This window comes from Empidonax traillii, unplaced genomic scaffold (assembly GCF_003031625.1).
Source record: "Empidonax traillii isolate 1590-97213 ecotype Southwest subspecies unplaced genomic scaffold, ASM303162v1 scaffold63:size2014119, whole genome shotgun sequence".
Classification (NCBI taxonomy): Eukaryota; Metazoa; Chordata; class Aves; order Passeriformes; family Tyrannidae; genus Empidonax; species Empidonax traillii.
The window spans coordinates 8,149-22,710 of record NW_020955256.1 but is presented as its reverse complement, the minus strand read 5'-3'; the positions used below and the strand labels follow the sequence as shown (position 1 = coordinate 22,710).

At 44.0% G+C, this 14,562-nt stretch overlaps 1 protein-coding gene across 1 annotated transcript; it reads left to right on the top strand.

Annotated features, from left to right (window-relative positions):
- The first annotated feature begins 4,870 nt into the window (after positions 1 to 4,870).
- LOC114055658 (solute carrier family 22 member 2-like) lies at positions 4,871 to 14,493 on the top strand. Its single transcript, XM_027880032.1, has 10 exons — positions 4,871 to 5,281; positions 6,791 to 6,894; positions 7,935 to 8,089; positions 8,851 to 9,019; positions 10,277 to 10,391; positions 10,949 to 11,055; positions 11,228 to 11,442; positions 12,879 to 12,987; positions 13,269 to 13,381; positions 14,333 to 14,493. The coding sequence occupies exons 1-10, from the start codon at positions 4,871 to 4,873 to the stop codon at positions 14,491 to 14,493; spliced, it is 1,659 nt and encodes a 552-aa protein (XP_027735833.1).
- Positions 14,494 to 14,562: the final 69 nt, after the last annotated feature.

The following is a 14,562-nucleotide window of genomic DNA, read 5'->3' as shown; positions in this document are numbered from 1 at the left end:
GCTCTGTGTCAGTAGTTACAGGGCTGCCAGGACTCCTTTGCTCCCTTTGGTAACCTGTTATCGCTGCACCCTTTGATAAGAGTAGCTGTACAAACCCCAAGCACTCTGTGCGGTGACCTTGCCATCTCCTTGGGAAGTCAGAGCAAAGCAACAGCACCCTGGAAACCATGGTACAGGTTCACAACAAGCCAATCTGCCCCAGGGCTGATTCTCTTCCCCTAGGCAGCATAAGCATCCCTCGTTCTGGCCCAAACAGCTCCTCACACAGTGCTTCGGCAGCTCATGGAGCCAAAAGCCAGTAGTACAGGAGCTCAGCAGCGCTCCTACTCTTGGCAAAAGCCATGCCACCTCACAGCTGCAGGAATAGTTTTGTTCAGAGAACAAACTCCAGAAACACTTCATGCTCTATGCCATGGTAAAAGCCAAGGAGTGAGGACTGTGCGCCGAGTTGTCTTTGTCACCAAGGGACATATTCCTAGGTTACACAATACTAAGTGGTAATTAATGGTCAAGGAAGAAATGAGCTCAAGCTCTGACTTTTGGAACTAGACGCAAATAACCTTAAACTAGAGGGTTTTGCCAAATATAGTGTGATTCTCATCTACGAAAAATGCGTTAGTAGCATATGAGCCAACCATAAAGTACACTTTGTTTCTCTCAGTTACAAAATAAGTTCTCACAGTGCAAATAAATATCAAGTGCAAACACGAGCTTTTTGAAATAACTTGAGCAGCCTAAAAACAAGGTGCATAAGCTCCCTCTACAGTCAACTCTTAGACATCTAGCCCTCAGTGATGACCTGCATTGCTGAGATCCCATGATGCAAAGCACTGGTGTGTCACAGATTCTTTGGCAGTCCAAATTTGCTTAAACGTTTTTTGACAGGCAGGATTTGCATAAGATTGGGTGTTGTCTGGCCACCTGCTGTCAGCCCCACCATGAGCTCAGCACTTTGTGCCCGGGTTGATTTGTCAGAAATCTCCCCATGTGTCTACACCTTGTCCAGATCAGCTGTGTCCTGAGGGGTGTTCCATGCCATTAACAGCTCTGGGTGCACAGGTCTGCTACTAAGCACCACTGTAGGCTCCTGCTCTATATGTGAATATATATCTGGAGGTACCTAGGTGCTAGATATTCAGGTTTTACATGATTGACATTAGCCCAGGTGAAACTCTACAAAAACCTGTAAGACAGCTGGTCTCTCCTTCACCACAAGGAGGACACCCTGCTTCTTCCCTCTCCTTTCCAGTTCCCTCTCCCAGCAACTCGAGCCAGGTGGTCCTATGCCTTCCCTTGTGCTGATTCTTCTTCATCCCTTTACTGAACCCCTACAGTCAACTACTGCAGATATTTGCTAGGATCAGCTTCTGCCTAGTTAACGAGTTGACTGAACTCACAGAGTACAGGACCAACGAGTTCCAGAACAGGCTGTAGGAAAGGGGATGGGACCTTTACACCAGGAAATCAGACTGACTTAGCCTAGCAGATCACCTGCACCCCAATGCACAGGCTATGCACATGGTGGGTGCATGACTTGCTGTTTGTTTGGATGTTTCCAGCGATTCTCCATCACATTCCTCTGAACCTAGTATGTGCTGCTCAGGTACATGGTAGCATGTGATTATGGCAAACAGCATCATGCTCAGAGCTCTCTATTAAACATCTATGCTCTTGATATATTCACAGGAGCTGCACTAAGGTCCAAATGCAGAGGCAAGCACTGAACCAAAATCCCTACTAAATGGCAAGGATGAAAGAATGGTTCACAAGAAGGAAATCAATGAAGAAATGCTTACTTGTGCAAGAATAACATGTCAGAAGGCATCAGAATGGAAAATTGTTATAACTTAAATTCTCAAAGATCTGAAAGCCAGTATCTCTGAAAAGTTGGCCTACTAGATCTCTCTGCCTCAGTTTCTCAGCTTTCAGGAGTGATTCATTGAGAAGATTCTTTCAGATCTTTGAATTGTTTGGCAGCCAACAGTTATATATACTGTCATAATCAGTATGCTTCTAATCTGCTTTGGGTTTTGGTTTTGGAGTTTTTTTACAGCTGTATTGTAGGCTTTGCTTTGTTCAAATTTCACCCAACCCTTTGAGCCTGCATCTAAAGCTCAGGAAGGTCAGAGTACAGGAATGTTTACCCCAGCTTTTGAAGGCTGACGTGCTTTAAGGCAGGCATGGTAATGCTTCACTACTGCAAACTGAAGGGATTACTGATTATAACCAGTAAACCTGTCACATCTGACACTGTTTCATGAACCTGCCACGCAGAGCAATCTGGGTCTTCTGTCAGAGGCATCTGCTAGCAGATGTCCTCTGCCAGCGGAGCTGCTCTGGCTTGTCGTAGCTTACATCTGTATACCCCATTCCCAGACACAGAATCATAGAATCAAGTGGGTTGGAAAAGACCTCCAAGATCATCAAGTCCAACCCTTGATTCAACACTGCCGTGTTTACTAGACCGTGGCACTACATGCCACATCCAAGTCAGGGTGATCTTTTCCCTCCTACCTACCAGAAACAGTCTACCTGGCATCACTTCCCTGAACCTCCCTAGACGTTGTGAAGTGCTATCAAGAATCAAGCAAAACAGTACTAGGGAGGGTGGCAAAGATTAAGAAGTGTGGATATGGGACAATGCTTGATCCCATACATAGTCCAGTCTAGCTTTTCAGTAGAGATGTCAATCCTGGCAAGCTCTCATGCTGCCTCCATTCACATGCACTCATACACCAGCAGAACTGCATGCATGCTTACTACCTGCTTTATCCACAGCAAAGTGGAAAAAAACACACTTAAAGGCATCGTACGGATGTACTCGTCCAGGTGACAAGAGTCATATGCCCTTGTGTGGGCTGTGGGATGGACTGCTCAATTTCCCTAAGACTGGTGGCACTGTACACAGGTGGCAGTCTTGCCAGGATATTTAAGGCCAGCCTCAGTTACAATAACAAAAAGCCTTTTGACATCATCTTTACTATGTGAAGATACTCGTGGTCACTTCCACTGTAGGATGGTACTTTGCTTCCCGGAGATTAAAGAGAATACACAAGTGGCAGTGGAGGTTTTCCAAAAGAAACAACATTAATCTGCTGCAAAATCAGACATACAACCTTCTGCCAGCATAACTGGTGTGTGAACACCATACTTGCAGAAGTCTCTCTTCTGACTTTCCCCAGCATGAAACTACAGTAGGCAAAATCAGGGAAGGGAGTAAAGAAAATTTTCAGATTTTATGCACTTCTTACATTTAGTTCAGTTTTGGCTAACACAGGCTTTAGCTCACGACCACTGCATCAAGTATGTTCACTGCTAAGTAGTCTGTGCGCAGGTGGGTGCAAGGTTTAAAAGCTGCTACTGCAGTAAGCTCCTTAACAGGAGAAATAGTCTGTCCTCTGCTCCTGATGTAAACCAGACCTGAACAGAGATAGGTAAACTGTTCAATTATACATGGTTAAAGGTCTGGTCTTCTCCTAGCTGCAAAAGATATTTATTGCAAAGTAGCAGTCTCGTTTGTGATTCATGACATTTCCTAGGTGGGCTGGTCAACAGTACTTGTTATTAATAGCCCTTTAAAATATCACATTACTTATCACCTCTGTTTTCCTCATCATTTTGTTTTGTGTTTCATAAAACTCAGAAAGGTCACAAAGTGCTCCTCAGGGAAAAATTAATCCAGGAACAGCAGCCTTCTCAGAGGTTCCCTTCAGAAACACTAACCAAGATACAGAGTTGTTAGTGTGGCTTAGAAAGATTTGCACATGGCAGAAAGGTGGTGAAAAATTTGCAGGCAGAATTTTTTGCCCATAGATATTTTTTGTTTAAATCCTCACTTTCGTTGTCCCATCTCGTACTGCAGTGACTGGTCTGCTTCCTATCTGAGACACAACACTGTTCTTTAGCCATTAAGTGCCTAAAAGAAATCTGCCCTGTTGTGTTTTCTCTGTGTTGTCTTCTTCTTTGTCCACAAAGCAGCATGCAAGCAGTGATCCATGTCCACCATAATTTTGAGGATAAGGTTTTTCAGTTGTATATATATATATGAGGAAGAGAACCATATTGTTTTTATAATATTTATGGCCTCTGAAAATCCTGGACAGCAGAATTACCACCTACCCCTTACTGTGCATTGATGGACTCTAAGTGACAGATTGAAATGGCCATAATCTAAGACATCAGATCTTTTATTTCAAGTATTGCGGCGTTGAAGTTGGATAGGGCGGTGGTTCTCCAGGCAATGGGCTAAAAGCACCCTACACCTGGAGGGGAAGGTGCCCTCCCCCCCACCATGAGGTCTCCATGGCCCCTGCAGAGACCACAGGACAAGCAGCAGCAAGGAGAGAGGCAGAGAGAGTTTATTGTTATGGGTAGCGACGTAAATAACTTTAGGGGGGATTACAAGGTGACCATTAGGAATCCAGGAGGTCTTACAAACCAACCAATTACAAGAAAGGGTTAACAACCAACAGGGAGACTTTCAGGTTTCTCTCAGGACATTCCAAAGCAGAGATAAGACTAAGAATCCTGGGAAGAAGAAGGTGAGTTGCAAAAGTTACAAAAGTCATCTTGGAAACGTGTTCACTTAACATTAAAAACCTCTGTCTTCTCTTATACACTAAAAGCCTACTGCAACAAAGTCTGTCAAACAAATTAACAACAGAGGCAAAAGAAAAGAGCCAAAATGTGTTTAGAGATGGCATTTGAGAAACAAAGGTTGCAATGCATGGCTTGACAACTGACAAAGTTAATTAATAATTTGTTTGTGAGTTTGAGGCAAACACTTCATCTGTTATTTAAGCATGAAGTGAGGGCCAAAGCCGTGGAAAGCAACAGAGGTAACTATTTTAATGAGTTGTGACATACAAAGATGCCAACCCTGGATGACTTTTTAGAGCAGGTAGGAGAATTTGATTTCTTCCAGAAAAAAGTCCTCTTTTTTTTAAGCCTACTTTCTGCTACTTTTGTTCCCATTTACGTGGGGATTTTTTTCCTGGGTTTCATCCCTGAGCACCATTGCCGCAGCCCCGGGGTGGCTGAGTTAAGTCAGCAGTGTGGTTGGAGTCTGGAGGAGCAGTTGAATCACACAGTTCCTGAGTGGGATGGCCATGGATTCAGTTACAACAGCCGCTGCAGGAGGTACGAGGTGGACTGGAATGCAACAGGCATCAGCTGCACTGAGCCCCTCAGAAGCCTCGTGGGCAATGGGAGCACTGTTCCCCTCGGGCCCTGCCGGGATGGATGGGTCTACGACTCCCCAGGGAGCTCTCTTGTGACAGAGGTAAGACATAGCTTATCCAGAAAATTCACTCTTGTCTGCACAGCTTAATGCTAGAAGATGCTGGATTAGTAAAGTTTGCTTTTGGTGTACAGTCTGAGTCTGATTGCTAATAAGTAGCGAATATCAGAACCTGGTAGGCACTTGCAGCAAAGATTTATATATAAAAATAATGGGAAATTATTGATTTTCCTGGGAGTATAGAATTGCCATCTTCTCATCAGTTAAGCCTGTCATTAATGGCTATTCTCATTTCCATCAGCAAACTGAGGGTAGCACTCTGTAGCCCAAACTGAGGAACTGCACATTTGTGTGATAATCCAAACAGACACCCACTTATAATTAATAAGAACAGAGGATAGGACTACATTTCTCAGATAATGCTTTAGCAACAGCAGTGTTCTTTTCTCTCAACTTGCAGAATCTAAACCAGATAACCTAAAATATGAAAAACCATGCAAACCAATATCAACAGTTTAAAAGCCATGTAGAGAACTGAAGCATAGGAAGGACCTCAAAACAGATCTCTCCTACTTCTCTACCAGTCCCAAATCTGTATTAGCTATACCTAAACCATGCCTAACAGATGTTTCTGTAACTTATTCTTAACAAAGTGCAATGCTGAATACTTCACAGCTTCTTTGGACATGGTATTCATATTTCCTTGCTTCACTGCCGTCACTGTTACTTAGCAAGTTCATCTCATTTTCCCTTGGGACAGATGGGCTGGGGTAGAGAAGAGCACTCCAGCTGTTGTCCATACCAGGAAAACAGAGCTGAGCTGTTTGGTATGGCCCAGCACACTTGTCTGCGTTAGAAAAAGACATTCATTCTACTTTCTGGGTTGAAGTCTAACCACACTTTGGTGAATATTTTCAGCTGTAGAGAAGTTATTACCCATTTGTCCTTCTCTCTTCTCCAGGTGCATGGTGGTAACCTGTTAATTGTAAATCAAAAGCAAGTTCCCAAGTATTCATTCACTGCAGAGGAAAGTCAGCCAAAACCCACTTTTGACAGTGCCAAGGAGGTGTGAGACAGGCATCTCCTGGCTCCACCCCAGCAGGTCTCATGGCAGCACCTCCATTTCTCACACCCAGCAAGCACTACTTTCATGCAGCAAGGCAATACATGGTTTGAGACAGGTCTTGGCATCTGGGAAGGAAACGATGCTCCAAGTGTCCTCCAAATTTCAAGCAGATGGGTGGGGAGGAGGAGGAGAGATTTTTCTGAACTTATTTATTTGTTCACTGGGATTTTCTCTCCCTTTCTCACTCTCCTTATGTGTCATTACACAATCATTTTTCAGGGTGTAACTTTTTTCACAAGATTTTAGAAAATCTGGACAAGATGTATTGCAGATGTCAGTTTAAGAGGTTAGAGAGTTTCTTTTCTGGTGTCTGTTTCCTCATTGGTGTCATTGGTTTCCTTCCTCGTCAAACAGCCATGCGGGGGGGACTGTCAAACAGTTTGTGGGGAATGCTCCTGTGCTTCTAATTGTGGTTGCCCTTGCAGTTTAATCTAGTGTGTGAGGACTCCTGGAAGCTGGACCTCTTCCAGTCATGTGTGAATGCTGGGTTTTTTATTGGATCCATGAGTATTGGCTACATAGCAGACAGGTAGGTGGTATGTAGACAGGTATGAGATTATCTGTTTCCTTTGCTTATCTGCTTTCTGAATGTTGTTGAAAAAGATTCATGATTTGAAGAGAAAATTAATGCAGTCAAAACCTGATTCAAAAGGTCTATGTGTCACTTACAAAGGGGTGGATGGTAGTTTCTAAGGCCCTGCTTTTAAAGTTGTGACTCACGAATCCATGGAAATGCCGTGGTGCTGCTCCACTTTAGGGCCCTGGGGAATCTGCACATTCACAAGTGAAGCGATTTTATTTTCTAACACAGGTACAAACTCCAGTGCAAGCTCAGAGTCCAAGATGAAATTTTAACTCGTGCACTAAAACTATTTGCTCATCTTTGCAATAAATTTGTTTCACATTAATTTTAACTGTATCCAGATGGTCATAAATCAGTCGATATTACTGTGGAGAACAAAATATATTTATTTTGGCTGGCATTTATTATCATGCTATTTTTATTAGTGGATATTGAATAATTTAATGGTTTTCATAATTCATACTTTTAACTGAATGTGTATCTCTGTCAGCTAGAAAAGAAATGCTTTTCCAGTGTTCCAGTAAGCTTGTTTGTTTTGGAAACTGCCTATTTCTGACTATCACTAGTCACAGTGATACAAGGAATGACAAATAACCAGGATGTACAAACTCTATTCAAGAAGAGCTCAATACTCAGCCAAGGTTGATAAAATATGTAAAGATCACAGTTAGCAAACAAGATCCCCATAAAAAGCTATTACAGCTTTGAAAGATGGGCTGAGGAGCCATATCAGAGCGTTCTTGAACTCATTAGCTAAATCATTAACCAGAAATGAGTAATGACCTGAAAAGGCGAGACAGGTGAGTCCCCTGAACTTCTACTGAGATGGAAAACATCGCAAAAAGGAAGAGTAGATATAGACTCCTACTCAAAATGAACACAGTAGAGGGGGACAGGGACCCTCTCCAGCCTCTTCCAAACCATTTGGTTTGCTACCCTGCCCTACGAGGGGCTGAGCCTCATTCTTCTCTTCTTTCCCTCTGCAGGTTTGGTCGCAAACTCTGCCTTCTGGTCACAGTCCTCATCAATGCAGTTTCGGGGGTTCTGATGGCCTTTGCACCAAGCTACACCTGGACAGTGATCTTCCGCCTGATACAGGGACTGGTCAGCAAGGGGGGCTGGCTGACAGGCTACGTGCTCAGTTACGGCAGCTTGCAGTTACACCTTCTGGGCAGGAGCCCCCTCTTTAGCAGCAGGGCTGACCCCCCTGGTGCCATCTGATTTTCAAAACACTGTGTATAACAAGGGCAGACAGTGACACTGTGCTATTTACTGCCAAACTGCACCTCTCTGCTTAAATACAGGTGTTTATGACCCAAGCTTGCACCAGCTCATAGACATAAATTGAATAACTAGGAGGCAGCTCTGAAAACTAGGGAATGTTCATAGCTGGAGAGCACATGCCAAAGTGAAGGGCAAGGTCTAAAGACAAGAACAACTTGAAAATACTGTGAAGATGTATGGCACCTTCCTGTGAAAGATAACATTTGTGTTTTACAGCCTTGGTGTCAAAAGGATTTTTGCTGTGCTGCATCACATGCTTGGTGGGTAGAGAGGCTGAGTTCCCCATCTGTGTCTTATTTGGCCATTTGGTTCTTAGACTGAAGAAGCGTGTTGAGGAAAGCAACCTTTGCCCTGTGTCGATGGGTGAGGGCCTGACACCCACAAAGGCAGGGGTGAAGTCCCCAGCTAACTGGTGGAGGAGTAGGAGTCAGGTCTTGCCCTCTGATTTACACCAGGGAACAAGACCAGTTCTGCTTTCCCACCCTAACCCACGCCAGTGTGCCATGACACAAGGGCACAGCTGAGCACGGGGGCTACATGAGGTCTCAGCTGGCAAGAGTTGAGTTCCCCTGGATCTCCAAACCAATCTATTTTTGCTCATATGACTTGTCTTTGCAGTTGCAGAATTTGTTGGCTCAGACTACCGGAGGGCAGTGGGCATCACTTACCAGCTTGCCTTCACCCTGGGACTCCTCATCTTCACCGCCCTGGCTTATGCGCTTCCACGCTGGAGGTGGCTCCAGCTCGCGGTCACACTGCCCAATTTCTTTTTCCTTCTCTACTATTGGTAAGTGCCTTCTCTTGGAGCTGCCAGTAATGCCACACCACACCAATAAAACCAGGGGACTGTAGCTGAGAGCTGAAGTTTCTCTGTAGGCATCAGCAATAGAGTTACATAAAGGATTTCCAAGATGATATTGGATGAGATCTGGTTTTTTTCTATTTCCTCTGCCCAAAGGTTTACTCTGAATTACCTGAGAGCAAGGGACTACCTTCGACATCTTGCAATGTTTCTGTGTTTGGGGTCTTTGCTATACATCAAAAAATAATAAGTCATGATTTCTGGAACAGTACTTGAGCTACTGTGAGAGGGGAGTTTCTTATTCATTGATTATAATTATTTTTCAATGCAAGCAACACACTTTTTTTTTTCTCTTTTTTTATAAATTTGAGTAAAAATGCTACTTAGAAAATTCTATAACTAAATCAGGGAACAGAACTGGGAGGATTTTTTTGTTTGGTCTTTTTTTTTAAGGTTATTTTTAACACAGAAGAAATTAAGGATCAGGTTTACAGCTGTTCTTTTTTATATCAACAGGCTATTAGCTATTTCTAAAATACGTCAAGAGGATTTATCTCGAACTAATGTTTCAAAACTATAATAAACTGGGTTTAGATTTTAAATTTTTTTTTTTTTTTAAATTAAATTCAGGCTACCTTGTCGGTCAGGTGAAGCACAAATCACTGGCAGCCATAGCTATCACAGAGTTCAACACCACCTATGGATCCTCAAATGGAGCACAATTCCCATGAGGAGAGGCTGAGGGAGCTGGGGGGACTCAGCCTGGAGAGGAGGAGGCTCAGGGGAGACCTCAGAACTCTCTGCAACCCCCTGACAGGAGGGGGGAGCTGGGGGGGAGGGTCGGGTTCTGCTCCCAGGAACCAGCAGTAGGACACGAGGGCACAGCCCTGAGCTGTGCCAGGGGAGGTTTAGGTTGGACATTGGGAAGAAATTCTTTCCAGAGGGAGTGCTCAGCCATTGGAATGGGCTGCTTAGGGAGGGGGTGGATTCCCTGTCCCTGGAGGTGTTTAAGGACAGACTGGATGTGGCATCAGTGCCATGGGCTGGGAACCACAGCGAGGCTGGATCAAGGGTTGGACTGGACGATCTCAGAGGTATTTTCCAACCCAGTTGATTCTATGATTCTATGATTCAATACACCTTGGAATTCTAGCCTGAGCAACTCAGCTCTATTTTCATTTTCTGTGTACCTGTAATGTGCATTTTCCTTCCCTGTAGCTGTCATGCTTACATGTGTTGCAGGTGTCTGCCTGAGTCTCCCAGGTGGCTAATAGCTCAAAAGCAAAATGATAAAGCTATGGAAGTTATTAAGCGCATTGCCAAGGGAAATAAGAAGAAGCTACCTCTTGCTTTCCAGGTGACTGCACTGCATTTGCTGCACACATGCCAGCCTCTAGCAAAATAATGTTATGAGTTTAGGATTGTGCCGGGTTTAGAGTAGGGAGCAGTTTGGTAGTCAAAATCACTGGAGTTTCCTAATGCAAAGGCAAGTGAATTTTCTTTACTTTGACTGCCTAGGACCCTCGCAGAGCATATTTAGGAAAAAGAAGCTTGCAAAAATCTCCTGTAGATAACACAAAGTCGCATCAATCAAAAGGAAACTTGACAAATCTCATTAGTTAAAATTTCAGAACAGCCTTACTTATTATTTTTTTAAGCGCTGCTTCATGCCATACACATGACTGAGGTATGAAGAGTACCTGTATAAATCTTCATATTTCCTTTCCCCTGAAACTCTGAAGGGGGGTTTGCTGCAAGAAAAAAAAAAAAAAAAACCACAACCAACACTCTGAAGTTGTTTTGCCTTCAGGTACTTAACTGGCTCATCCTCCCATCAATCTAGAGGAAAATACTCATTATAATGCTCACCACCCTCTCCACTGTAATCTCTTGTCCTGTCATTTATGCTCCCAGAATCTCAGCTCTGAAGATGAAGATGGAGAAAAGTTGAAACCTTCATTTCTAGACCTGGTCAGGACACCTCAGATCAGAAAATACACATTCATTTTGATGTACAGTTGGTAAGGATGGGAAAGCTCTTGCAGACCAAATGGAAGTGTGTGATCTGGTGCCCTTAAATCGTCATTGTTGATTTAAGCTTGTTTTGCTCCTGACCAGCTGCAAATCTCAATTCTTTGCATAAACTCTCTCCCAAGGGAGGTTGGCTTCATTTGCACCCTCTTCTCTGCCCAGGTTCACAAGCTCTGTCCTCTACCAGGGGCTCATCATGCACATGGGAATAGCCTCTGGAAACATGTATCTGGATTTCCTCTATTCGGCTCTTGTGGAGTTCCCAGCCGCCTTCATCCTCATGTTAACACTGGATCGCATTGGCCGTCGCTACACCTGGGCTGCAGCTAACGTGGTGACCGGGGCTGCTTGCCTGGTTACGGCATTTGTCCCAGACAGTGAGTTGTGTAAACCTCCTCTGCCAATGAATTCTCTCCCTGTCTCTTGGCTGTTGTTCTGGAAAATAGAAAACACTCTTTGCTAACCTGACCCATGTCAGTATTGTGATCCAATGAAGGTAAATACCAGAAAAGCTAATTTATGTCCCACCGTCACCTACATTTATACCTACTAACAAGAGGCTTGAGAAATGGGCTCAATTAAATTTCCAAAATAGCACCAAATCAGATTGTAAGTCTGCGGGTACCAGGTTAAGTCCAAGATTTTTGTCTGGCCAAAAGTTTGAATTTGATCGCAAAAATCAGGGGTTTCATCCAAAAATCTCCGTGTTTTCTGTTTCTAAAAAGCAAAAATGCATAGACACATATACACACTTAAACACAGTCTGGACGTGGTAAGTGCTTTCTGCCTTCAATAGTGCTGCTGCCATGAATGTAGGATGTCAAATAACCACGGTGGCAGACATTTGGCTTTGGTTTAGTTAAGCGTTCACTCCTCCAAGACCACAGTCTCAAAGCAGTGTGACACTTAAGGGTCACCGAATGAAAAGTCTTTCCTTTTGTTTTATGGAATATAAGTAGACTGAAACTACAGACACAAAAATGCCATGCAACTATGAGTTCACAGGGGGTCCAAGAACAAACACACAAAATGTTACACAAAAACATTGTATTTAAAACCCCAAAGTGTCAAGACAATGAAAACTTAATTTAAGAAGTGACTGGGGAGTCCAGAGGCTATGCAAGGTAGTACTGGGCTCTTGCTGGAGGAGTGCAGGAGTGGGGGTCCTGCAACCCCACAGCTGCTGCCTGTGCCAGGGCATGGGGCACAGTGCTGCCTGAGTGAGCACCTCATACTGGGGACAGGTATAGACAGTTTGGGATCTAAAAGCCCACACAGCAGATAGAGGAGTACTGTAATGACTCTGTGTGCAGGGCTAGGATATTCCTTTATTTGCAGCAGATACCTGTAGCTCCAGGTATGAAAGGAATTATAGATCACATACTGAGAGGCAGGAAAGCATCGTAAACTTGTCCCAGCTTGAAAGCCAGCAAAAGCCTCTGTGCAAAGGTGAAGAGCATCTTGCTAATGAGCAGATTTCAACCACCAAGTGATGCAGTTTTACTGCAAGCAACAAGTGGTGTCCTTGAAGGCTTTTGGTTAGTGCACCGGATAACCCAAACTGCTTTATATCATTGATTTCTTGTCTCTGTCACAGCAACCTAGCTAAGTCCCAAGTCTTGGTTACTTGCTTGAATCCCAAGACAGTTGCATTATAAATTCTTTACTGAGTGAAACTGAACACCATCATGCACTGCCCACTTGACCTTTTAGGACAGAGACTGAAATTAAATATTTAAAGCTGGTTTATTTCAATAGCAGATGAAATCCATAGTTTTGTATACCAACTTTAATGTGCACAATGTCTTTCCAGCTCTTTATTGGCTTAAAATGACTGCAGCTTGCTTGGGCAGGATGGGAATTACCATGTGCTATGAAATTATATGTGTGGTAAATCCTGAGCTATATCCGACATTTCTCAGGTAAGTGCACCACCCTCTGTCAGCAGGTAAAAGTACTGGCTGTTTCTCTGTGACAGACCAAGAGACTGGCTCACAGCTGAGGATGCACTGCAGTGGAAGAGGAGTTTGTTTGTACAAAACACACCTTGAGAAGGTGGAGGAGAGATGCTGGGTGGTGTAGCAGGGGTTTTAACACTTGTGGGTCCAGCGAGGGCACTGGGCTGCAGAGCTGGACAAGACACCCCTGGCAGAGCTGGTTACATCTGTACTCATGTGTGTGTATATTTGCATGTGCATTGCAGGAATCTGGGAGTCCTAGTCTGCTCATCCCTGTGTGACCTCGGTGGGATCATAACACCCTTCCTTGTGTACAGACTGGCAGAGCTCTGGCACGAACTGCCCCTCATCATCTTTGGTAAGAGAGCTGCGAGGTGGGTTGGTTGGCCAAAGATGAGATTAATTAGTTTGGAGGTCTATTTCCCATCTTTAAAAAAAAAAAAATAAAAAAAATAGGGAGAGATATACAAACATGTATATACACATGTAAGATACAGCTTGGTAAGTCTGTTCCATCTGAGTGTTTGGAAGCGGCAACAAAGTCACCCCTTAGCCCATTCTGGGGTGAACAGGACCCCATGCTTTTGGGACAGTCCTTTCAAGCTTTGACTTCTGCCTGCTGAGCCCCTTCCAAGGGAGAAACATCTTTGGGTGCAGGGTTACCTGACCTGAGCTCCAAGCAGGTTGACCTCTTGTCTCCCTGCATGAATGTCACATGCCACTTCACAGTGTCCAGTTTGTCAAGGATCCCATAGCAATTTAGAATGGCAAAGGAGCATGTCAGTCCTAATGTTGCTATCCTGAGAAAAGGGCTGCCTTGAACACCTACTATTGCACAGGTTCAAACCAGTGTGCCTGCATGCATCACCTGCCCTCAGTATGGTCATAGAAGGGTCTAAAACTAATCAGAAGATGAAACTAGACAGGTGGACTGGTAGTAACCTTTTATGCATGTTCTAATCTACTGAAGAGGGGAAAATACAGCTAGCCAGTGTCACCTTAATCCCACATCAGCTGGACAGCCAGAGACAAAAGCTGTTTCCTTTGCATTGTCTCACCAAAGCAAGACCCCCTCTGAGTCTGGGCCCCAAGATGGCTTTCCAGGACTCAGATGTACATCAGAAATATCAGCAATTACTCTGAAAAATAAGAATCATGAAGATGAAAAGCCAAGTGTTATTACCACTTTGAGGACTCCTTATTCTATCATTAGGGCAGACATGTCTTAATGAGAATTAATTAGAGACTTGGACTTAAACATGGGCATGACCATTGCACTGCCTTTGTGATCCTTGTTCTGTGATTGCAGCTGTGATTGTTCTAATAGACAGTGGCTTAGTTTTGCTCCTACCTGAAATGAAGGGAAAGGCTCTGCCTGAAACCATTGAAGATGCTGAAAATCTGCACAGGTATGGCATTAAGCAACTTCAAGGCAGAGCAACTCTCCTTTACATCTGCAAAGTCTGCTAAAAAAGCCCCATTTATTATGCATCTCTGGGGATCTAAGGGGTTTTGTTGCACACAGGGGATGGTTGGTGT